Below are 21,770 nucleotides of genomic sequence, written 5' to 3' on the forward strand. Positions count from 1 at the left end.
GACTTGCATGTCCATTGCCTACCTCTTTGGAACTTTCTTGCTATTTAGGAGTAGTTGGCCTACATGTTGGATGATAGGATGATTCATGCAATTATCAGAATGCATCGAAAAATTGTGCGAGTCGGTGGTGATGAGTTATTGCGGTGTCGTCTTGCTGGGGTGGATCACTGCGGAGTGATTTGGCACAAATGTGCATTCGATTCGAGCGGTGCAAGGCAACCATTGCTAACCGGTCATGTCTCACCCTAACCCTAAACCATGTGGCCCAGCAGCCCAATCGGGGGAATATCTTCCCTGTCGCGCGACCCGGATGTCTCTAGCAAGCCTTAAAACGAAATCCATAGTTTGGAGGCCCCTACGTTTAGTCCACTGCTCTGGCCTAGCTTAAAAACTCGAGACTGTAAAAGGCTAGGGAAAGGCATTCCAAGACCTCACGAGATTGACGCCCGAGGCTGCAGGAACGCCATCTCACAGGTAGGCAATTTGATGATCTATGTATTTGGATTCCTGGGCTGCCTCTCTACCCTTACAACTGAGCTTGCGATTTTGTACGCGGCAGACCTCGTGTGTGCATCGCTCCTCTGGACACAACTCAAGTCCACAAGAGAGTCTCCCGATATTAGCTTCACTAGACTGGTCGCTCCGTCACCGCCGTGTTTCTCAATGCATCTCATTTGATCTACCACAACCGATCTTGCTCAAGCAGGCTGAACAGGATCCTTATGGTAACATTCCGCCGACACAGCCTTGAGCCAATTACGACCCCTCACATGGTAAGCAGACTGTCGGCCTAGGGTCAGCAAAGCAGTCAAGCGCCCAGAACGTGTCTCGATGAACTCACGATAGCATCAACGTACTCCATATCCCGCGGCTCTGTCTTGTACACCTTCAAGTTGGGGAATCGTCTGAAGAATGTTCCGAGAGTCACGTATAGCTCTGCATACGCCAATCTGTACCCCTACGTGTCAGTTGATTTGTCCCCTCTTGAGGACATAGTCGTGGGGCGAAGAGACTCACTGCATGCCCCCACATTGACGCGTTCCCTTAGAGAACGGCACCATATTGCGATCCAAGTGACGCACCGCCCCTAACTCTAGCCACCGCTCGGGGTCGAATCGCATGGGATCCGGGAAGACCTGCGAGTCGCGGTGCATCGTCCAGGATGACATGCCAACGATGGTGCCCGCGGGCACGAAGTAGCCGTTGAACGTTGCTCCCGGCTCAGGCACGACGCGAGGGAGACGGCCCGGCACGCCGAATGAGAGACGGAGTGCTTCTTTGATTACCGCGGACTTGTCCTTCTAGTCAGATTGGGTCGATGACTCCATGATATGAACTCACCAGGTAGGGGAGGGGCTCCAGGTCAGTGTATGCAAGCGGGACATTTACGTCCGGGAAGCGTGCCATCAGCTCAGAGGTGAGCCGTGCATATATCTCTGGCGTGCGTAAAGTGTGAAAAGCGGCGACCGTCATCGCATTACCCGACGTGTCTGAGCCCGCGAAGATAATAGAGAATGCCTCGTCCGTGAGCGCCGGAGTTGACGGTGGCACGAACCCAGCGGGTTTTACTTCCGGGTCCAGCAAGGTAGTGAAGATGGTAGGTCGCTCCGGCCTCCCTTGATGCTGCAAACGCTCTCTAATGGCATCGATCTCGCGCGCGAACGAGTCTCGCAAATGGTACACTGCTTTGAGAGAGCTGGAGCACGATGTGACGAGTGATTCGGGTAACGCCATGGCAATCTCCCGCAATATCGTCGACAGTTGGAACATCCATATCGAGGGGCCTACTCCAGTAACGTGGCCATGAAATGTCGCACCGAGGTCTTCGTGGTCCAACAAATTGAAGGACTTGTCAAACGCATAGTGCGACGCCACATCCGTCGACACAGCGCGAAAGCCATGATGTAAGTCAAACGGCACGTTGCGATCCAGTGCTTCCTGCACACGGGTGCAGAACGTCTGGACCTTTTCTTGTATCACGGGTTCGAGATACGTGACCATCTTGCGCGAGAACATGGGATTCAGTGCGCTTCTTCTTATGCGGTGGACCTGTGTCGGTAATCAGCCACGGTACCGAGCGGCGCCTAGACAGGATGTCAATACTTCGTGGTCAACAGCTCCAAACGTGGAGAGCGGCACGTTAGTCAAATCATAGTATACCGGATCCTTGGTGTAGGTGCTCCCCACATGGTAGATCCTGTCGTAGTTGGCCGGGTCAGCGAGGTGGATCTCATTAGGACATATCCTGACCACAGGCCCATAGACGTCATGCAAGATTCCGATTTGTTCGAAATATTTCCGTGAGTAGTAGGTCTGATACAGTTTGGTGCAGGCCGCCAATGATGGGCCTGGTACCCGCGCCAGTGGGTGCAGAAAGAGCCGGTAAATGCAGAGACCTCCAAAGTGTAGCAACGCCAAGGTGACGTAGATAACACTACGCTGGCTTACAACGTCTCCCAGGAAGAACTCCATAGCGGTGCAGAAGAGGGTGCCGAAGCCGTGGACCGTTGAAGATTTAGGAGACAGGCTGTCCTCGAGATAATGGCTGTCGTACTTCCGAACGGATTTGCATCATCACGTCGCTTTGACGCCCATCGAGGCTGTCGATGTGGTCAAAGCTGACGTAAGGGGTTGAGTTCCGTGTAACCAGTTGTCACAAATTGAAGGCGCAAGCGGGCGTGGGATTCGTGTGACATCTTCTGGTAGATGCCGCGAGACCATTCGACAAAAGTACAAGTGAATTGTTTTGGTGCATAGGGTCCACGAATCCCACATACACTTGTGTGCAAACAATCGCTTCTAGGGCGCCCCGATGTCTAGATATGAAACGCCCAACGGCTCATACCCTTCCCAGCAAGAACATTCTTCATCGCCTCCATCGTTGTCTTGAGTACGCCTTCCCTCTCATCTTTCGTCCAACACGCACCTTTGCCGTTGAGCCTGCCGCCAGCTCGGGCGTCCAGGATTCTATCCCCACCCTCCAGAATGGCGCTAGCGAAGCAGATGCAGTTCATGTTCCTCTCCTTAGGGTCAGTGTGCGTGGCGTTGGAGATTTTGGACACGATCTTGACGCAGTCCTCAAAGACCGCAAAGCGATTGAGTCTGGCCTTCGGCGGTGATACATATGCCGTCGAAGTGGTTGCCAGATGGCTGTCGAGCAAGGGAAGAAGGTTTTCCAGTCGACGTGCAGTACCTTTTGCCTCCTCGAGGACACTTTTGGCTTCGAGATTCCCGTCATCGGATCTTCTTGTCTCACAGCTGGCCCACTGAGCATCCGTAACATCATAGTCCTGCTGCTTGATTTTGAAAATCATGCAGCCGCCCTTGTCGTTGTTGCCCTCGTCTCTGCCCACGCCCAACCCGGCAGCTTTTCGAGCCTCGTGTGGAGGAATAGCCATACACCAGCTATCCTTGTTGTTTCGTCTATGTCCCCTCTTGAACTTGATACGAGCCCCGATATACCGCGTCCACGATGCACGGAAGCTCCTGGATGGGCGTTGGCCAGCGGGGAAGAAACTCTGCTTGAATTCTTCACAGAGATATTCCATGAGCGGGATCTCCTCGAGACCGCCTAGCTGCTTGAGAACGTTGTAAGAGTGCACCAAAGCGCCCATGTAATGACGATAGACAAAAAGCTTACTGCCGTAATAATGACACGAGTCAAGAATCTCCAGAATATGTGAGCCTGATACGTAGGGTGACTGAAAGTAAAGGTCCCATCGGTTGTGCTTAGCAAAAGCCACGAGGTCCTCCTCGAGGTTCTGCAGGTGATAGGCCAGTGTTTGGACACAACGACAAGGAAAGCAGTCTTTATTCCCAAGCAGGCGTTCAATGCTAGTAGCCGCATTCTGAGCTAGCTTGAGAGCCGTGAGTCGGTAATGAGTCACTGTCTTTGGTCTTTGCAGTGCTAGGACATGAGATGTGTAAGCTTGACAGAGAAGATCCAGACCTATGCTCAACCGAAACATGCTGTTGTCCTTGGTACCATGAAGTAGGGCATAACCGAGGTCGGCGTAAACCGGAGTGCTATTACGGACTATGGCGCTCGGAATGTGCTTGCTCTGAACGAGAGCGATGATGTTCTCGATCAGGGCCGAAATCAGGCGTGGGGCCGGAATACCCATCCCGACGTAGTCCAAAGGCTTTTGTATGACTGCAACGGTCTTATAGGAGCTTTGCAAGTCATGTGCATTGGTCTGATGCCGGACGAAATGTTGTATAGACGCCAAGCGCTCGAGCAACGCGTGCCAAGTCGATGTTTCGCCCGAGGATGAAGTTTGGTCAAGTATCATACAGCATTTCCGCTGTAACTCGGCCACGGTGATGTTCTCATCAAGCTCCCTCAGCCTGCTCTCGGCCCGCAAGAGTATCGCGTACCCAACGTGGGTAACAAAAGCTGCAGAGACAAAGTGGATAGCACCTTCTGCAGCCTGAACCCAGCATCGCTCAACCTCTTGCACAGTATCCTGGATTTCTTGCAGTGCTGAGGCGTACTCGATGGCATTCCCCAGCTCATCGTCGGCAAGAGGGAGATCCTTCTGCGGGCCGGGACACGGCCGCGCGGTATCAACGCGACACTCAGCACACTCATCCAGTGGATCGATTGCGCCTGGAGCGTCCTCCGCCACAGCGCCCTCTACTGCCAAGCCAGCATACAGGTTTCGAAGCTGACTAGTAGGACTGTCTGGCTCACTTTTCCTGTGGTCACCTCTGCACGTCTGCTTTGGGTTTTCGCAAATCGCACACAGGTTGGCGTATATGTTGGTTAAGCTTGCAAGTTAGCCACGTCTATCAAGTCATTCCTTGGCCATACCTGATCGTAAAGTGCTCATGATTAACCGTGTCAGCATCTTCAAGCGACTCGTCGCGAAAACCCCGGAAGTATTTGCTGAGCCGCTTGCGTGCAGCTATTGTCTCGCGAAAGTAGAAATGAATCACATCAGGCAGCTGAGTGATCTTACCAGTCACTAACGCGCAGAGTCTGGCCAGCTCCTTGATCGGCAGTTTTCTGGCGCCCGCGTAGTGCGAGGGAGCGTACTGCACTACCCATGCAACGATTGCACGGGTGCCTTTCTTATACCGGACATATGCATCGAGAACATCCGGTGGAAGCCCACTGAGAGTGATTTCGTGCGTTGGATTGAGAAGCATTTTGCCGCAACCAAAAATAGACGAGCGGGTAAGTCGTATGATGAAAGTTGGATCAGAAGGACTCGTAGGTACCTGCCAACTTCGATATTCACAGCGAAGTGCGACTATTACCTTTGGACGTTGTTCGTCAGATCGTAGCTGGGCGTGCTTTCTTCATGTACCTCTACCGTTGCAGTTCCGCAATTCAGGAACAGATTTCACGCGACTGGACATGGCACATCTGTGCTATGTGATTGGCTTCGACCATAGTCAGCAGAGGTGGACATGACTTCACCAGCGCCCTGTCCTCACTTGCAGTTCAGCCTCGACCAATCACAGTGGGAGAATTCGAGGACCTTCGCGTGGAAATGAGGACCTCTCTCTCGGCAGAGAAGACGCACGACAATCGGGAATATCATCATCGAGGCTATTAACGTGAAATACTTTGCGACAACGATCAGAATTGACTGCTCTTGGGTAACTAGTGCACGAAGAGTGAAAAGGCTATGATAGATGAGTTCAAGTCGCCGGCGTCATGAGGCATCGGCATATCTTCGGTAAGAAGCGCGTTGCTGATAGCATAGCCGCGACGCGGTCGACCAGTCCATTTTCTGATCGTCAATCGTCGGCGACTATGTCTCTAGGTTCGTAGTTCAAGCTCTGATCATAGTATATAGCATCTGCTGCCTCCATCGCGATTTAGCAACATGAATGATGGTTATCCACCGAGACAGAACCTCCTTTCCTATCATCGCCTCGAGCGTCACGTTCTGGTCTCCCGCTTCATCAATCACAGCAAGCGCTAGTGCCTCAGTGGCAAAGACAGATCTCTGATCTAACGTTGTACGAGCATGGTTCGTTGTCCGCAGTGCACTTTGATATACAGTGTCAGCCTCTTTCCCAAAGCACGTACTTGAGCCTCCGCCTCATTTTAGGCGAGGGCAAACACACCTGATAGCGGTCGCAGTGGCAGACCCAACCCCCGATGTCCGAAGTGCAGCCTTGAACGCCGGCGGTACACTGCAATGTTAGCTTTTGTCACCCTCCCTCAGGCTTGTTTGTGTCGGATGAAATAGACGGGCACTACACAATGGTGACAAGCTCTTCTTACCTGACCATTGAATGAGACTGGACAAGCTGATCCGCCAGGTCCTTCGCAAAAGTCTGCTGTGACAGACTGAAGTCCGAGAAGCCAGAAGGCAGCTACCAAAGCTGCTTTCAGTTAGCTTGCTGTTCAATGAACCAAGGCACATAGGTCAAAAGTATGCGCTGCACGTACGAAACGTTTTCCTGGACATATACATGGCTTCTCAGTTGTTCTTGAATAATATCTTGTACAGATCTTGCGATTTGGCACAAGGAATCACTGAGTTGCACAAACCTGCCTTATATAGATACGGGGCTTGTATCAGTGCGCTTATTGGAACCCTACATCAATTTTCAAGCGCAAGCATGATCGACGATCAATGCCTTGCAACCATGGGCTTGCCACAAATTGCCCCGTCCTGTCGTACTTCACGATGTAACCCTTATCTGTACGACATGCCCTATCCCGGGAACAGTAGCACGTAGCGCTGGTGGTACAGCAGAGGTGATCGTTCACCAGTCCCAATCTTTGAAATAATAGGCTGCAGTTGGGGCCAGATTGAGAACCCCTGCTCATGACTTGGGTTCTGCCAGCACAGTAAGTCTCCGTCCGCGCGTCGGCGGACCCTTTGAAGAGAAAGGCGAAAGTTGAAGTCCGCAGTGGCGAATTCAGGGCCATACAGTAAATGCGTCCCTCCATCTCTTTGCAGCGTTGGGAACTTGAAACCACAAGCTGCTACAGACCTAGAATTTCTACTCCAGCATGAACCTCACACAGATCACCGTCCTTCTAATAGCAGCTCTTGCTACCTACGCCGGAGCTTGCGAGAACTCTGACGAATGTCCCCCCTGCTTCTACTGCGCGCGGGGCCAATGCTTTGACTATTGCGTGAAGAATGATACGTCAACGTCTGTAGCCTAAGCTGAGTCCACACTTGACTAATATGTCTACGCAGCCAGAAGTCTATTGCCTCCTCTCGATGAGTAGCTGGCTACGGTGGCCAGGTCATCATGAGGGCCAGAGTACAGAGGAATAGGTCAAATGCCGCGATGACAGTCTATCGCTGAGCCCATGATCGGACGATTTTTTAGTCTGTCATGAATTGATTTCGTTTCTCATCTCTCCTGCTTTGACGAGATGTTACAACGGGTACGATGTCTGTAATATGATAGCCGATCTGCCAAGCCAACACGCCTTACCACCTGGCACGCAGTCTGCTAATCCTTCCTGTGTCCCGCTCATGGCTATGCTCTCCAAGGTCACTGTGGACTTGGCACGACGTGTTGATCCAATGCAGTGTAAGGCGGCAGGAACGTGGTTACTGACTAGTTCATGCCCAAGCTCTCCGGACGAGTGAGTTGCCACTGCTAGGAAACCCCAGGCAAAGCGATCGGGAGTACGACAGAGCCCTAGTCGACATCAAACTGGTTTCTGAGCTTGGCAACGCTGAAAGGTGGGACGTGATAAAGAATACTCCGAAGCTGCTCCACTCGAGAACATGCCCTAGGTATTGGAATTGCCATGTTCACCCACATAGATTTGTGGAAGTGCGATTACTCCAAGGCAGGTCAAAGGGACCCGCATGCAGACGCTCTCCTCAAAGAGAGACAGTTGAGCCGCTCGGTAACTTAAATTAACCACATTTATGCCAAACAAAGATTAACGACTTGGCCCCATTCGTGCATACGAGAGCGCTGATCCCAGCGCCTAGGCCTGATATTGTAGCTCGGGGGCCAAACCAGCAATTGCCAGGGTAACCTGTACCTCTGCAGTGTCGAATCATGTCCAATTGAGTCACTAAACAGCGTGACGCGGACTGGAGCTTCCTCTCCTCCGACTGGGGGCTCACGCTGTGGTATCGGGGAAATGGTTGTGCTCTGCGACTTTCCCGACAAAGCAGTACCAAGTATGACACCTGAATGTACCGAACACCGCTTTAAGGGGAAATACATGATCACAAACGCATTGTACACTTACTGACAGTGGAGCGAGCTGGACAATATGACTCGCTGGGCGGCTTCAGAGTTGTCCATCTGGACAATCCCGTCCAACTCGCTGATCATCACTTGAAGACCCAGCATGGCGATTTGGGGGCTGCACTAGTGCTCTATGTGCAGATCATGCGTCTCATGTAGGTGGGCCCGCTTGCTCTAGCCTGTTATGACATGGATTAGAATAGGAAACAACGGCAAATACCTGTTCATCTGCTTGATGATATTGAGGTACGAACGAGGTACGTTAATCACGGAGACTTGTTTCGCTACGTAGCATTTCCAGATGTAACGTTAAATTTGTCGGCTCGGTGTTCACTGAGAGGAAATGGTTATTCCTGGAAAGCCACACTCTAATGGTCAGGATTAGAGTCAGCCCTGAGGACTCTGCTCGTACACGGGGGCAGTGCCAATGCTCCGGCTATCCACGTCGGCCATTGACCCGATGCCTATAACCCCAATGTTGTTCTTACACGCAATATACATCTCTCCGTCTGACCAAAGCAACATTTCCCCCTCAATTGCAATTCACCTTGCAATTTCCAGTGGTAAAGAGGCGTTTTACAAGCTGCAGCGATGCATTACATCAAGCTTTTGACTTTGTCGCTGAGCACGATCGCCACGTGTTTGAACCAGCCCTTGCCAGAGGCAGCACCCACCAAGCGCGACGAGGGCGATACCTGGAGTTTCACAGCCTCCAGTGGCACCGAGTACTATGTCCTCATCAGATCACAAAACGACGCGGACCCTGCTAACTACGACGATAACCAAGGTGTAACAGTCTGGGAGTCCGCGCTCAATGAGATCGCCATGAATGCTGGTGGGGCCGAAATCGCAGCCTATAATAACCTCGATGACGGGACCACGCTTATCGTCTCTGGCAATATCGTGGATGGCACTTCGTGGCAAAGCGCTGCGACTCTCGCCGATTGGGGTGACATAGTGTCGCAATTCGAATACAGGACGACCCAAGAAGAAAATCCAGACTACCTCTATCTCACGATTGGAACGTCCGAAGATACTGTTTACTTCTTCGCATCCTTTTCGCTGAGCTGGATCAACGGCTGAACCGGGCAACATCAGGCTTCTCTGTGGTAAACGTACAGGAGAGGTACACAACAACGTCACAGCGGCGCTTTGTAATTGACCAACCAACGAATCCAGCCATGGCTTTCTCGATTCGGTCCACACGTTCATTCATCCGTCAATATTACCGTCGATGCACCCAGCAACACCAATGGGTTGCTCGTCAATCGATCTGTCAGCCAGCAAACCTCTCATTTAGCACTTTCCTGCTCAACAGCTCTCTAAGACACGTATCACTTCGCATCTGGTGCTTTCAGCAGCGCGAGACAACTGCCTAAGAAGATGTCGCAGCAATCTTGCATGCCAGAACCTCAGATACTCTATATACAAAAGCTGCAGCTTGTCCATCTGTACTTGCAATCGCCGAGAATCACTTTTCGTGTATTGATGATAACAACGAGTTGGGATGCCATCACCATAGGCAAATTTCATCTGCAGCTAGCGTACGAAGCCAACATCATGTATCTCGAGCATAGTTGATAAACCAAGTATAGTACACATGGACTATTGCAAACAAGCTTATGCTGTGGCCTGCGACTAAGTTCCAGCGTTTGCAGCGCGTGTTATTGTAGAGAAGAACCCGTTGAGAGAGATAGCCGCTGCATCAATGGAATATATCTGCCCGCGGACCCCTTTTACCAATTTCGAACACTGGCATCCTTCCGGGACGTGAAAGGACAGCCAACCTCGAGGTGCGACAAAGAATCTATAGGAAACTGACGAGTATTGCCCTATATGCTCCGATAGGATCTAGTACCACGATGCTTCGACAGTGATAGAAGCACTCTCGCAAGTGACCCTGCAGTACATGTGCTTTGTGAGCTCTAGCGTGTGAAACTTGGAAAAGGAGACAGCCGAAAGGCCAATCTCGTGTGAATACTTGGATCATTCTGGTGTCGCTCTCGCATACAGTGAGACTGAACCCTATCTGTGTCTTCCCACTGGATCTACTGTCTGCCAGCTTTGCCGCTGGATGCTCAGTATGGACACGCCAAGGCTTTTACTGCCTGATATTAGCTCCGCCAAGTACTAAAAAAGTTGACGCTAAACGAGGTTGTGCACCGGCTCGCAAAAATCCAAAAACAATCAACAATCAGGATTCGCTGATGGTCACCCACTCAACTACTAACTGATCGGCCTGTGGTTTAAGTTGCCTGAGCGGACGGGAAGGCCTGTTTTCCGCAGCCTATGGTCGATTGCGAAAGGCATTCGTGCGTGTTTTGTATATATAGATATGCCCTGCTGTTCTTCTCTCTCAGCGACCTAGGCTTTGCGAGCTTGCCTTCACCGACACACACCCTGTTGTGACCAACAGAATTTCACTGACAATCAACTTCAGTGTGCACAGCCGCGCACTACCAGGCACCGGTCTGCTGCGTCAATGACGCGCAGGTATGGCAGCAGGCTGACAACGGTTCACTTTGCGGGCAAAAAGTGGAGAGGACTGACCAAGGAATTGCGAAGTTGGGTTTCCGCCTCTGAGGCGCCTCTTGAAGCTTAGCTTTGAGCCATCCAGACAAAAAAAACTGCTGTCGTCGAAGGATTATGCCTACCTCATATTGAAAGTTGACTACTCGGACGCGTGAGACTTTGTTGAGCTGCCGTCAACATTTCTTGACACGAGCGGCGCTGGCATACAGAAGGAGTATTGCCTCAGCACTCGCAAGCGAATACAGGATGGAAGCCCGACAGAAGCGATAGAAGACACCGAGTCTGCTTGTGTGGCTGCAATAATCTGGCTTTGGTTTGCGTACAATGAGAAAATGGCTGGAAGTCTATTTTAAACCAAACCTCTAACGCTCCGATCGCTATTCAGACTCGACTAGCAGTGCCTTGGGGCCACATTAGTGCACCATTGAACTGTCCCCACCCCATAACCTTCTCACGCAGGAGCGTCGAAACAATCCGTCAACGCCTTGCCAGCGTGTTTGCTCGAGGCATGCTGCTCCAGCGCCGGCTGCTTGGTCGTGACCTGAAAGTCCTGTCTGCAGATCTTGCAGATGATGGATTTGGCTGCTGCGTTCTAACACAACCGGGAAGCCCGGAAGGAATGATTAGCGCGGTACTAGCATTTGTGTTCGTTGCAGTGACATTAAGATAACATGAGAGGCCGGTAAACTGGAGTGGAAGCACTTGCAGACAACTTCCAAGACTGTTGGAGCAGAATGAGATTGTACGGAGGTGGGGAACAGTTAAATGACAACGGGGCAGAGAAAGGGAACATACAGATTTCAGCTGCGAGGTAGGCCCTTTCTTGGTATCCTTAGCATTGCGCTCGCGCTTCTGCTGTGCTCGAGCACCGTTGCCCATTGTGGTGTCGATGGGCGATGAACTCGGTTCGTCAAGTGAAGAATCTGGATGAGCCGCAAAATTTTGCCACGTAATTCGCTGGCGGCACACACGCAAAATAGGGACGGATCCAATCACAGTGGCTTGTCGATAAATGGTTGAGATAGAGCACGAGTCGTCCGTGAGTATAACGTGGGTGTCAAGTTGTGGCAGGGAGGGCACTTGGACTGTCGTTGAACTTGACGCGATAAGGTTTCAGAGGTTTGAAGGAGTCTTGGCGAGTTTGTGGCTTTCTGCCCGGAGATAACTCGGAGCTAACCAGCCGGCACTGAGGTCTTGGCAACCGTACCTTATTCACATACCAGGTAGCTAGGGAGAGATTCAGGTGGATTTCATTTCCTCCACTGGCTATTTACAGTTAATTATCACAAGCTGGCAAGACTTCTAGTGACTGCTGGCGAACGTGCATGGTCGTATCCACAGATACCTTCCGAGATTTCCCGGCTGGTTTTGTAGAGAAACGGGACTCACCCAACTGCGCATTGCAAAGAGTCTACCCAGGACCCGAGCTGGGTTTTCGACCGTAGACAACGTACCTAGCAACACTCATTAGCTTTACTCAAGGTCGTCGTGGGCTGCACATACATCGGCCAGTATGAATGTATCCTCTTATCCTGAACATCCTTCCTCACGCCAGCAAGTATAACCTCGATCTCTTCCGTGCTCATTTCTAACGCCATAGTCCACAGTCGTACAGTGAATCCTTCCAGACCATCGAGCATATTGATCAAATTCCAACTACCCATCTCCTTTAGCTTGTCATCTTTCGGCCAGGTATTTACTGGCCATTTGAATACTTCTTCCTCAACGCCGTCAAACCCAGCCGTGGTCATCCATTCCTTATATTTTGCGGTATAAGAAGGATCCCTTCCTAGCTTCGAACAAGCCTGTATGTACAGTTCATTCCATTGCTGATACGTGGTACCATCCATAGAACCATCATCGCACTTGAGGGGCATATATAAATCCTGCATCTCAATCCAACCCCCTGGCCGTAGAGAATCATATGCTCTTTGGAATAATGTCGGAAAGTCTGCACTCGATGTGAGCAGCATCCGCCCATGAATGAAATCGAACTTTGTTTTGTATGCCCACTCCTTGTCGAAGTCATCCACCACGAATCTACAATTCGGCGGAACCCAACTGGGCTGGATTGGACTCAGATCGACACCGACGACATTCGCCTCTGGATGCTGATCCGCAAAGTCTATGGCCCATGTACCTGTTCCTGTCCCAAGGTCTAATGCTTCATGGACGGGTTCGTCAATGGGGGCGAGATAAAGTTTTCTGTCCAAGGAGCGTAGGAACATTTCGTGCTGCAGATCGAGTCGCTCCTGTTCTCGTGCATCTTCGGGAAGTATATACACGCCATCTCTGTACTTGTGATAGCCTCGGCCGTTTTCCTGCACACTTTCTAGAAGACTAGACCGGAGCGTTGCAGTGTAAGTTGAATCACCTTCGCCGAAGGCGGAATCTATCTCTTCATCGTTATTGGGCTCAATGCCGGTTGCTTCAGCATGTCCTCCTGGATCCATTGTGAAATGGGGAATTTGCAGAGTCGCTTTAGAGCTCACTTTAATAAGTGCAAGACCGTATGAGGGGCCCAGCTTGCGGACAGTGCGACACTTTATGCCCGAGCTGCACTGTCGGCACTTCAGCGGCACTGCGACACCACGGCTTGGGCCCTACACCACCCTGCACAAAATCCCAGGATCTTTCCCCCTTGTCGGACGTGCAGATTTCAAGAACGCCATCAGCGCATTGAACACTAGGAGCCGAGCGATGTGATGATGCAGCCAAGTGCGTTCGATATCTTGACGCCGTCAAAAGTTTGCAGTGCACGCCGCCACGCGAGGTAGAGACCAGAAACGATGTTCGGCTATTGGTCCTAACGCTTCTTGGCCCGACACGCTCCCAGCAGCGGAAAGATCTCCCCGGGACCTAACGGCACACTAGCCACTAGTCTGATGCTCGCCCAGAAGTACACATCTTAGGAACTCGTGGGGCCAGTGCAACATCGGGTAGATTTGACTGCCCTGTCGGATGTCTGCTGAATCGTGCCAACTCCAGTGAACTACGAATCCCAGGAGATCGCAGCCCTCAGGAAGAAGAGCGAACTGGGAAGAGGTCACCACGTGTCACAGGCTTCTCAATAGCCCTTATCGGAAATTGCAAGATATGGCACGGTGGCCGGACTGTCTTCACTTTTGACTCAGCACTCATCCTTCTCTCCCTTTTTGCACAAACGTCCCTCGAGCTACTCGAAGACATGTCTGTTCTGGGACCACTTTCTGGTTCCCTCTTACTCGACTTCGTGCTTTTATTGTTCGCGTTATACATCTCAGCCTGCATACGATCTTATCGTCATCTCAAGCACATCCCAGGACCAAATCTCTGGGCTTGGTCGGTCATACCGCTCTTCTGGACTCACTTGCGGGGCGACATCTTTGACAAATTCGATGATCTCAATCGTCAATATGGGCCTCTGGTTCGAATCGCCCCAAAGACGCTTCTGGTGTCAGACCCAGAAGTTTTGCGCCGAATGTCGGCTGCCAGATCGCCGTACACACGATCTGATTGGTATCTGGCCATGCGCCTGATCCCTGGTAAAGACAATGTCTTGTCGACACGAGACGAGAAACACCACGATGACTTACGTCGCAAGATGGCATCCGGGTATTCCGGCAAGGAGAATCCTTCTTTGGAGCAAGACATTGACGAATGTGTGCTTGACCTTGTAAAACTTATCGACACGAAATATCTCAACTTGCATCCTGGTCAAGTCGTGCGTACGGATCTGGCACGCAAAATCCAGTACTTTACAAGCGATATCATGAGCAAGCTGGCTTTCGATGCGAAGTTTAATGATCTCTCCGAGGACAAGGACAACTTCGGCTACATCCACGAGGTTGAGACAATCTTCCCGAGCATCTTCTGCACCTGCACTATACCAGCTGTTGTCACATTCCTCACCAGTATCGGCTTTCTGAAACTGTTTGCACCATCAGTCAATAGTACTTTCGGTCTAGGCAAGGTCCTCGGCATAACTCGTTCGCAAGTTGCAAAGCGGTTCGACAAGAACGGTAAGCCCGAAGTCGAACACAAGGATATGCTTGCTAGCTTCATCCGCCACGGACTTAGTCAGGAGGAGGCTGAGCAGGAGAGCGTTATGCAGCTCGCTGCTGGTTCCGATACAACTGCTACGGGACTGAGAGCAACTCTGCTGTGCATCATCACGAACCCTCGTGTACATACTAAATTGCTGGCGGAGATCGATCAAAGACGTCTTTCCGGAGAAACAACTTCTAGTAGCAACAGCATCATCTCTGACCAGGAGGCGAGAGAACTTACATACTTACAAGCATGCATAAAGGAGGGGCTCAGATGGTATCCTCCCATTGCTGGAATGCTGTCAAAGAAGACTCCTGCAGAAGGCGATACCTTATGCGGCTACCCAGTCCCCGGCAATGTCAGCATTGGATATTCTGCAAAGGCAGTACATCGGTCTGCAACTCTCTTTGGCCCGGATGAAGACGTCTTCCGACCCGAACGCTGGATTCACAAAGATCAAGGTGGCGACGAGACCTCTGCTGACAAATTGAAGGCAATGGAGCGCAATAATGAACTCGTTTTCGGACATGGCAAGTACCAATGTTTAGGTAAGAGCGTCGCTGCCCTTGAATTGAACAAGGTTATTTTTGAATTGCTGCGTCGATATCAGATCACGCTCGTCAATCCGACGCAGCCATGGGTATCGAGCTGCTATGGCATTCATCTGCAGCGAGACATGTGGGTTACGATACGCGGGCGCAGGCAGACGTACGACGGGTGAGAGTGCAGAGACTAGCCCAACGTCTGGCGGTACTAAGTGAAAGGAAAATCTGTGACGATCCACCGCAGAAGTATCGGTTGCAATATTATCACTGAGTGAGGACAGTGGTGCCTGGTCATGCCGACTAGCACCTGACACAGATAGACTATGATTCAGTACGTAGGCTACTGGTTCTGAACAAGACGTGGAGAGTCCTGGATGTCGATTGGTCTCAGTATGCATCATGTGTGGTTTCTCGGCATCAACGTTATCTGCTGTTCGTACTGGGGGTATACAAGACAAGGTCTTGCGTAACATTCTCATTCGATATAATGAGCAATTCCCGCACCAGCTGAGAGGACTTCCAACGTCACTCTCCAAACTCAAATAGACCTGCATGGGTGTGCTCCTTTACGTGTCAATCATGAGGCCATGAGGTGCCCCAAGATTCTATCTTCCCAGCTCCGCAATCGCACAGGGCCAGTTGACAAGCAACGGTACCCGAGTTTGCTATGATGACACACGACATCTGGCAGACTGATCATCTTACCGACAGATTCTCCCTACTAAGGTCAATGTCATTAATGAATACTACTATACTCGGTGGTAGATCCTCGTCCAGTCGTTGTTTCAAAAAACAAAAGAAGTCAAAGATCATCAAGGGCTCAGGTCGTCGCGGGGAACGCCCAAGACATTACCACGGGCCAGACTTGCTTCCCGTCCTCCGCCTTCTCCAGATCCCGATGCAGTTTCTCGATCCCGGCGGGACTTGGGTCCGGTAGGTATGATGGATCGCCATGCCCTACAATGCCACGACCGATCTTAGCCGTCATCTCAGGATGGCCCTGGAATGTGAGGATCCGATCGGAGTCGGACCGCATGATCTCGTGGTCGTTGGCGAGATCGGTGAAACCCGGTGGCGCGCGCTCGACCACGCGTTTGTGGAATTTATGCAGTCGCTGCTCCGCCCGCGTCAGACACCTCGTGGACATTGGGACTACTTACAAGGAAATTAAAGCCTTTGAACACCTTCGAACCCGTGTGGTTCAGCTGGATCTCTCGCACGCCGATCTGTCGGAGGTGGAATGGTTGGTTTCGCGATTCATTATACGCGCTAGGGCCGGAGGGGGCGGGATGATTCATACCAGCGTCCCAGCCTTTCCATACACAACCGTTCCGCCCAACGCTCGCGCGATGACCTGGTGGCCCCAGCAAATGCCGACAAGTTTCGTGCTGGGGCTTTCGCGCACCGTCTGCCTGATCCAGTTGACCGTCCTGGCCACCCAAGGGTCAAACTGCTCCTCTGGTAGAGTGATATCCCAGGTGCCGCCGGTGAGGATGACCAGATTGAAAGACGCCGCGTCTGGCGTGTCCCCGCCGTCTATTGGCGCGTAGTATTCGATAGCAGCCTCCGGTTGCGACTGGCGTACGAGCCCGGCAATGGAGTCGAGCATTTGCTGGCCCCATTCTGTTTCTACATCGAGAGGATAGTTTCGGAGAATGGCGACCCGAGGGAACGGCGTGGTACAGGCAATCATGTCGATAGAGCAGAGGTGCGAGTGTTCTGTGCAGTTTGGGGCTCACAATAGGAGGGGATTTATCGCTGGGGTTGGGGAGGGAGCGGGGCTCCTTCGGTATGGATTGCGACGAACGCCAGGACAATCGCGTGCGTCCGACCGACGGGGCAAGACGCGCGCACCGAGGTAGATTCTAGCCGCGCCTCGCCTGTTGCGAGCGCGATAGTGAATCGACTTACCGTTTCGGGATCAACACCTTCTATGCGGATATCAGCGTCTGGGATAAGTTATCATAGTGCGTCCCTCGTTTTCTCGAGCACTGCAGATGGACACGACACTAATCATTAATGTCTAGTTCGGTTGCGTCCCTTGATGATTCCCATTTTCCGGGCTCTTCCAGTAGTTCTCGATGGCAGAGTGCATGTTTGCCGTCATCATTATCTGAGGTTTTTTCGTTGTCGGACCAGGCTTCACCTAGAAAATTTGCAGCTATGCTAGCACCAGAGTCTTGCTTGCGGCCTTGGACGCGCCTGTTGCTCCCGGGAAACCTCATATTGACAGTGTGATATACCCCAGGCTTACAATCTGTAACGGAATTGTTTGTTCTCCTTGTCGGTGAGATCATGGAAGCCCTCCTCGCCGGTTTCCGCCACGCTCATTCCCTGGTCAACAATGCCTGACCGTGCCGCCTTGTCACGGATGCGATTTTGGTTCCACATGAAGATTCCGATCGCGGCCGTGAAGAAGGCCGAGGCGCTGTAGATGCCGCAAAGAGCTTTGATCGCCGACATGTAGCGAGGAGCTTCGCTAGGAGTGAACATGAAGGGGCCAATGACATTGCCGGTGGCGTAGAAGAAGAAGTTTGCGCTATTGACCGTCATGCGTTTAGAATGGCCGGCAAAGTTGGCAGCGACGATCGACCAGTTCAGGATAATGGCCGCACCGATGACTCCCAGGAGCCAGCAGCAGGCAGTGAGTGCGAGGCGGTGAGATATGTCGATCGTGGCGACGCCTATGATGCCGGCCAGGGACGGCACGTGGACGATTACAACCGTCAGTACGGTCGTGTTGCGCACGGCAGACGAGAACCAGCCGGCGAAGACTGTGCAGACAAGTTGAAACGCACCACTTGGCAGCTGATACAAGACGTTTTGAACTTGCGAATAGCCGAACCCTTGGAGGAGCGCGCTCATAAAGTTGGCGATGCTGCCGTTGATGATGCCGATAGAGAGTTGCTGAGCCGCGACGCACCAGACCTTGGGATCGAGAAATGCTTCGCGAATCTGGTACCAGAGAATCTTACTGTGCTTGATTCCCGTCTGGTTACCAGAAACTCGCCAGACCGAGACGACCTTTTCCTCTTCCGTGAAGAGTTTGAAGTCGAGAGGGCTAGAAGGCAAGTAGAATAAGGCTACAAGGCCCACGGCGAAAGTTATGACACCGATTACCTCAGAACAATTAGCATGGTCTCTCCATCAAGGAGAAGGTGTGTTTATACCAAAAAGATCAGTTGGAAAGGCTCCAGAGACGTGTCACGGCTATGGCCGAGCCCCCAGGAGATGCCGGATCCCAACATGAGAGCTATGCCGTTGCATCCGAGCCAGATGCACATGCGGAGGGGCTGCTCATCTCTCGTCCAAAACATGCTCGTCATCAGCATCCACGCTGGCCCAATGCACGCCTCGGCGGCCCCGAGCAGGAAACGCAGCGCCATCAGCCCGGCAAAATTCTTTGCGCCAACCGTGGCAATGAGAAGTCCGCCCCAGGTGAGGAGCATCACCGAGACGAACTTGCCGATGGGGAACTTCTGCAGAGCTAGGTTGGACGGGTAGGAGCCTACCATATATCCGATATTCGTAACCGACGCGACCCAGGCATAGTCCCGACCGACAAGGTTCAGTGACTCCTGCAGACCGAACGCGTTGGAAAAGTTCAACGTCTGCTTGTCGAGAAAGGAAAGCAGATAGATGAGGCACATCTGATGTTCATTAGCTTTGTGGCCAGGCCTAAGAGCCATTAAACTGTTACCCCAGGGAGGAGGAAGCAGTCGATCTTCCTCTTGACTCGGCGTGCGATTGCTTCGCGCGTCGAAGGGTCAATCTCCAGCGCCCGTTGGTAATAAGACAATCCAATATCAGTATGGACGTTCGCGGCATGCTTCTCCGAGTCTTGGAGAGCGTCGGGAACCGCGCTGGTGCGGGTGACATTGACATCAATCTTGTCCGTGGTAGCGGCCATTTTGAATGAGAGATTTGGGTCGGGTTTCGCTGTTGAGGCGCCGTAGGGACCTTATATCACGCTACAGCGATCTATATTGCCCTCCAATCAATGCCGCAAGTAAATACCACATTGCGGAGCTCCATCGGGCCAAGTAACTTCCTATCTCTCCAGGCCGGGCTAGTGCCCTTGATTCGAGACTAGAGTCTCGAGAGCGCGGCAAAGTAGCATCGGCATTGATATAGCCACGCACGACGAGATAAGAGTTCTCGGCATTGACCTAGCGAGGCGCAGATCACTTTCTCCATAACGGACTTCAACACCGCACCTGCTCCAAGATAGGACTGCTGAGGGCGGGCCTTGGTGTCTGAAGACGTAAACCGACTCGGTTCTGGAATCCACGATAGAAATGGCTACTCCAGCGCACAGACCTGGGGCGTGTTTACATTTCTGCCCTCATTAGACTGTCTCGATATACCGCTCAAACTCCCTAGCGAAGCGGGGTTGGTTAGCATGCGGCCCGAGCACACGGCGTTCGCGTCCAAGGACTGGCTCATATGACTTACCAGTCGGTGACTGCCTCTCTCCACGACCTCAATTCATGCTCCCTAGTCGCGGCGTAAAAGTCAACGAATTCGTCTCCTAAGATATCACGCGCCACGCTGCTTGAGGCCTTGAACCGCTTCACGGCCTCCTCCAGCGTGTTGGGCAGCAGCTCCAACTCGGTGACGTTTCGAAGATTCGTCGGTGGCACCGGCACAGCCAATTTCTTCCTGATGCCGCGCAGGCCGGCACCGAGGACAGCCGCCATTGCGTAGTGGGGATGCAGGTCGGCGCCAGGAATGCGGACCTCGAAGCGCGTGGCACTGGCGGACGACACGGGTGGCCCGATCATTCGAATGGACGACATGCGGTCCTCCAGGCCCCACGAGACGTGTATGGGTGCCCAGTGATTCTCCACGAGCCGCTTGTAGGAGTTGATGGTGGGTGCAAGGAGCGGCATGATAGACGGAAGCGCCTCCAAGAGGCCCGCGAGAAAATGGCGGCCCAGGTCGGAAAGGTGGACTATGTCTGGGTAGGGGGCGGAGGCGTCAGGGGATTCGCGCGCGAAGAGGTTATTGCCTGATGGCGACAGAAGAGAGATGTGAATATGACCAGAGTTTCCCGGCAGGCCGAAGATGGGCTTGGCCATGAAACAGGGTGTGATGTGGTAGGGGATGGCGATTGATTTTGTGAGGTATCTTCGAACGTTAGTGGCAAGATCTGAAGGGTGAGGATCAGAGAGACATGCTTGAATAGAGCTACTCGATCCGCAGCTTCGGAGATGTCGCTGACTTTGATTGCCTAAGAATCGTGTTACTCGTTTGGCATTGATATACGAAGACGCTGCATCGCGAGGGGCCACTCACTGCTTCGAATACCCCGGGACCGGTCTCGGTGTGCCACCCTTCTAACTCACACCCGAACTCCAGGCTTTGGTCAAATATATCGTAGAAGTACTGTCGATTCATGGCCGGGCGGGAGATACTGTAGCCAAACATGCCCCCGGTCAACGGCCTTAGGTTCTTTCGGCCATTCTTGGCCAGAAATCCAGCCAGGTCCCGGGTCTGCTCTCTGTTGCTGTAGCCATCTTCGGATGGGGTCTGGAAGTTGTGGAACTCCAGTTCCGCTGGGTGATGTGATCAGTTGACAGGCTTTGCAGAGAGTGTGAGGGGCAGCACTGACTTCCTACCTTCGCAGTGTATCCGAGGGACTCTAGCTGTGCACAGATGTCGCGGATCATCGACCGCCCGTCGGCGAAGACCGGTTGATGGTTCGAGGAGACATATCGTAGCAGAAAAAGCGGGATCCCATCCTCCCACGGGATGCGTCTGAAACTTTTCAGATCCGGGATTGCAATGAAATCCGCCGAGGAGCCTCCTTCGGCCGACATGATCTCGGTGTGGGTGGTGTATAACACGTCGTGCATGTCCCAGCCAAAGATGGCAGAGCTCATTCCAAAGCCCTTGACGGCACTCGACAAGAATTTGTCCTTGGCCATGACCTTACCCCGCAGGATTCCATCGGTGTCAATGCCTGCAACTTTGACTCGGGTGTCATGGCGGAGGAGAGCAGCGAGGCCGTCGACGTAGGTCGAAGGCGTGCTGGGTGTATCTGGGACAAGATCCCCCATTATCCCCTTAAAAGACAGAAGCAGACTGACTGCTCAGGAGGAACGAGAGGAAGACGCTGAGGTAATATCACCATCGAGGACATAGACCACGGGACACTCGATGCGAGAACAAGAACAAGACACACAGCTAAACACCTGGGAAATTCTCATTGGGCTAACACTTCAATGCGTCTGGATCCATCACGTACCATTATTGGAGTAAACAATATCTCGGGGGGGGCACACAGTTGGCGCCACAGCACGAGAACCGCATTCTGGCGTTGGTGCTGCCAAGCGCGCGGTCTTTGAAGGCGCCAAAGCTTTGCAGTCCACGGCACCGCGCTCTCACAACCGCTGACCGCGCTCTTGGATTTGCGCTAGTGCGGCATCTTTCAGGAGGTTCCAGTGATCGCCCGTTTGCGTGCCAACA

The 21,770-nt window shown here is 52.4% G+C and overlaps 9 protein-coding genes and 1 non-coding gene across 10 annotated transcripts; 2 read left to right on the forward strand and 8 right to left on the reverse strand.

Annotated features, from left to right (window-relative positions):
• Positions 1 to 808: 808 nt before the first annotated feature.
• On the reverse strand, positions 809 to 2,472 carry HMPREF1541_00104 (uncharacterized protein; the record flags this gene model as incomplete). Its single annotated transcript, XM_008712413.1, has 4 exons — positions 809 to 950; positions 1,018 to 1,292; positions 1,342 to 2,049; positions 2,104 to 2,472. 4 exons carry the CDS (start codon positions 2,470 to 2,472, stop codon positions 809 to 811), a joined length of 1,494 nt encoding a protein of 497 aa, XP_008710635.1.
• Positions 2,473 to 2,816: 344 nt separating this feature from the next.
• Positions 2,817 to 5,151, reverse strand: HMPREF1541_00105 (uncharacterized protein; the record flags this gene model as incomplete). Its single annotated transcript, XM_008712414.1, has 2 exons — positions 2,817 to 4,770; positions 4,814 to 5,151. The coding sequence occupies 2 exons, from the start codon at positions 5,149 to 5,151 to the stop codon at positions 2,817 to 2,819; spliced, it is 2,292 nt and encodes a 763-aa protein (XP_008710636.1).
• A 3,633-nt stretch (positions 5,152 to 8,784) lies between these two features.
• On the forward strand, positions 8,785 to 9,276 carry HMPREF1541_00106 (uncharacterized protein; the record flags this gene model as incomplete). Its single annotated transcript, XM_008712415.1, has 1 exon — positions 8,785 to 9,276. The coding sequence occupies one exon, from the start codon at positions 8,785 to 8,787 to the stop codon at positions 9,274 to 9,276; it is 492 nt and encodes a 163-aa protein (XP_008710637.1).
• A 1,098-nt stretch (positions 9,277 to 10,374) lies between these two features.
• Positions 10,375 to 10,490, reverse strand: HMPREF1541_00107. The gene has a single exon (XR_573427.1). It is a non-coding gene; the product is annotated as a 5S ribosomal RNA (ribosomal RNA).
• A 686-nt stretch (positions 10,491 to 11,176) lies between these two features.
• Positions 11,177 to 11,604, reverse strand: HMPREF1541_00108 (uncharacterized protein; the record flags this gene model as incomplete). The annotated part of the gene is made up of 2 exons (XM_008712416.1): positions 11,177 to 11,317; positions 11,521 to 11,604. 2 exons carry the CDS (start codon positions 11,602 to 11,604, stop codon positions 11,177 to 11,179), a joined length of 225 nt encoding a protein of 74 aa, XP_008710638.1.
• Positions 11,605 to 12,136: 532 nt separating this feature from the next.
• On the reverse strand, positions 12,137 to 13,178 carry HMPREF1541_00109 (uncharacterized protein; the record flags this gene model as incomplete). The annotated part of the gene is made up of 2 exons (XM_008712417.1): positions 12,137 to 12,179; positions 12,229 to 13,178. 2 exons carry the CDS (start codon positions 13,176 to 13,178, stop codon positions 12,137 to 12,139), a joined length of 993 nt encoding a protein of 330 aa, XP_008710639.1.
• A 734-nt stretch (positions 13,179 to 13,912) lies between these two features.
• On the forward strand, positions 13,913 to 15,475 carry HMPREF1541_00110 (uncharacterized protein; the record flags this gene model as incomplete). Its single annotated transcript, XM_008712418.1, has 1 exon — positions 13,913 to 15,475. One exon carries the CDS (start codon positions 13,913 to 13,915, stop codon positions 15,473 to 15,475), a length of 1,563 nt encoding a protein of 520 aa, XP_008710640.1.
• Positions 15,476 to 16,119: 644 nt separating this feature from the next.
• Positions 16,120 to 16,992, reverse strand: HMPREF1541_00111 (uncharacterized protein; the record flags this gene model as incomplete). Its single annotated transcript, XM_008712419.1, has 3 exons — positions 16,120 to 16,413; positions 16,460 to 16,525; positions 16,600 to 16,992. 3 exons carry the CDS (start codon positions 16,990 to 16,992, stop codon positions 16,120 to 16,122), a joined length of 753 nt encoding a protein of 250 aa, XP_008710641.1.
• Positions 16,993 to 17,549: 557 nt separating this feature from the next.
• On the reverse strand, positions 17,550 to 18,949 carry HMPREF1541_00112 (uncharacterized protein; the record flags this gene model as incomplete). The annotated part of the gene is made up of 2 exons (XM_008712420.1): positions 17,550 to 18,419; positions 18,470 to 18,949. The coding sequence occupies 2 exons, from the start codon at positions 18,947 to 18,949 to the stop codon at positions 17,550 to 17,552; spliced, it is 1,350 nt and encodes a 449-aa protein (XP_008710642.1).
• An 801-nt stretch (positions 18,950 to 19,750) lies between these two features.
• Positions 19,751 to 21,361, reverse strand: HMPREF1541_00113 (uncharacterized protein; the record flags this gene model as incomplete). The annotated part of the gene is made up of 3 exons (XM_008712421.1): positions 19,751 to 20,478; positions 20,594 to 20,857; positions 20,914 to 21,361. The coding sequence occupies 3 exons, from the start codon at positions 21,359 to 21,361 to the stop codon at positions 19,751 to 19,753; spliced, it is 1,440 nt and encodes a 479-aa protein (XP_008710643.1).
• Between the last annotated feature and the right edge of the window lie 409 nt (positions 21,362 to 21,770).

This window comes from Cyphellophora europaea, assembly GCF_000365145.1.
Source record: "Cyphellophora europaea CBS 101466 unplaced genomic scaffold supercont1.1, whole genome shotgun sequence".
Lineage (NCBI taxonomy): Eukaryota > Fungi > Ascomycota > Eurotiomycetes > Chaetothyriales > Cyphellophoraceae > Cyphellophora > Cyphellophora europaea.